This window comes from Cyprinodon variegatus, unplaced genomic scaffold, assembly GCF_000732505.1.
Source record: "Cyprinodon variegatus isolate N-32 unplaced genomic scaffold, C_variegatus-1.0 Scaffold1168, whole genome shotgun sequence".
In the NCBI taxonomy this organism is placed as follows: domain Eukaryota; kingdom Metazoa; phylum Chordata; class Actinopteri; order Cyprinodontiformes; family Cyprinodontidae; genus Cyprinodon; species Cyprinodon variegatus.
In genome coordinates, this window is record NW_015151621.1 from 159,322 (window position 1) to 160,512 (window position 1,191).

A 1,191-nucleotide genomic window follows, 5' to 3' on the forward strand; every position below is an offset into this window, starting at 1 on the left:
AAAAAAAAAGGTTTTTATTGATGTATTTTTACACCATTTTATCCAGATATTTCAATAAAAGTACAGGGTGGTGGAACTCAAGAAGTCAAACACACTTACCTTCAGAATCTGCCCCCCTTCTGGATATCTTCTGAGAATGTCCTTCAAAAACTCCACCAGTGGAGGTGTTGTTTGTCCAAATCTCCCTGTAATGCATCAGAATTTGTAGGCTGTGCAAATAAAATGAATGTTTCATTGCAGATTTTTAAATTTCACCTCCTCCTTTAAGGCCTCTTCCCTCCAGGGTCACTGAGATGACTGGGCTTCCTGCAGGAACCAAGCTGCCAATCTGCACTTTATCATCCAGCTACAGCAGACGGAGAGAGAGAACAACTTAAATTAATAAGAGGAGTTCAATTATCATATATAAATATATACTCCCTAATATATATAATGAAAAATAACAGCAGCTTAATGTAACAATACTAGGTTTAGATCAAGCTGACTTCTTTAAATAAAAACAGAATAGTAAAGATTGTGTGACAAAATAATTTATTTCAACGACTGAAGAGGTCACAGCTGCTGGTAAATCAGTATGAGGGATTATTGCAGTCTGGGTGATAAACAATCTTTTCCTTGTGCTTGTTTCAGAATTGATGCAGCAGCATGGCAGAAAGTCTGTCAGAGCTGCAGCCAGTCGTGGCCGTTCAAGGTGACACTGTGAGCCGCTGCACTCAGCACTCTTCAGCTTTAAGGTGCTGCAAGGCAAACTCAGCTGCACAGAGGAAGCATCCTCAGCTATCACCCGCATCATGCAGTAATAATTACAGGGTTATTAGAACAAAGACAGATAAATATTTAAAAGGAGGTTGTTGTTAAGTGCTTACCATAAATGAATTGTTTTAGGGAGGATGGATAGTGGTTATAATGACCGAACATATGACTGGACAAGGCTCGGCTACAATATTTACAAGACGTTTTTTCTTAACAATCCCCCCTAAATTAAAACTAATAAAGAGGCATTTAATTATAAAACTGTTGAGAGGCATTAAACACTGAATCCTAAATACTCTCCAAAACAGTGCCTTAAATAAAGATTTAATCACGACCCTTAAAGATTTCCCTATTGTGTCCTTTTTTAACCACAAGCGTTTGTGTATTTCATCTGCATTTAAAGCGAAAAACCAAAAGCAGACTTTTCCCAAAAATAAG

General features: G+C 37.6%; 1 protein-coding gene across 3 annotated transcripts in view; it reads right to left on the minus strand.

Annotated features, from left to right (window-relative positions):
- sacs (sacsin molecular chaperone) overlaps positions 1–1,191 on the minus strand; it is a 35,074-nt gene that overhangs the window by 25,857 nt on the left and 8,026 nt on the right. For all 3 annotated transcript variants that reach the window (XM_015400971.1, XM_015400972.1, XM_015400970.1), the window contains 2 exons: positions 256–346; positions 100–185 (listed from right to left, as the gene is read on the minus strand). In XM_015400971.1, coding sequence (XP_015256457.1) covers positions 100–185; positions 256–346 — 177 coding nt within the window. The remainder of the gene's footprint in view (positions 1–99; positions 186–255; positions 347–1,191) is intronic.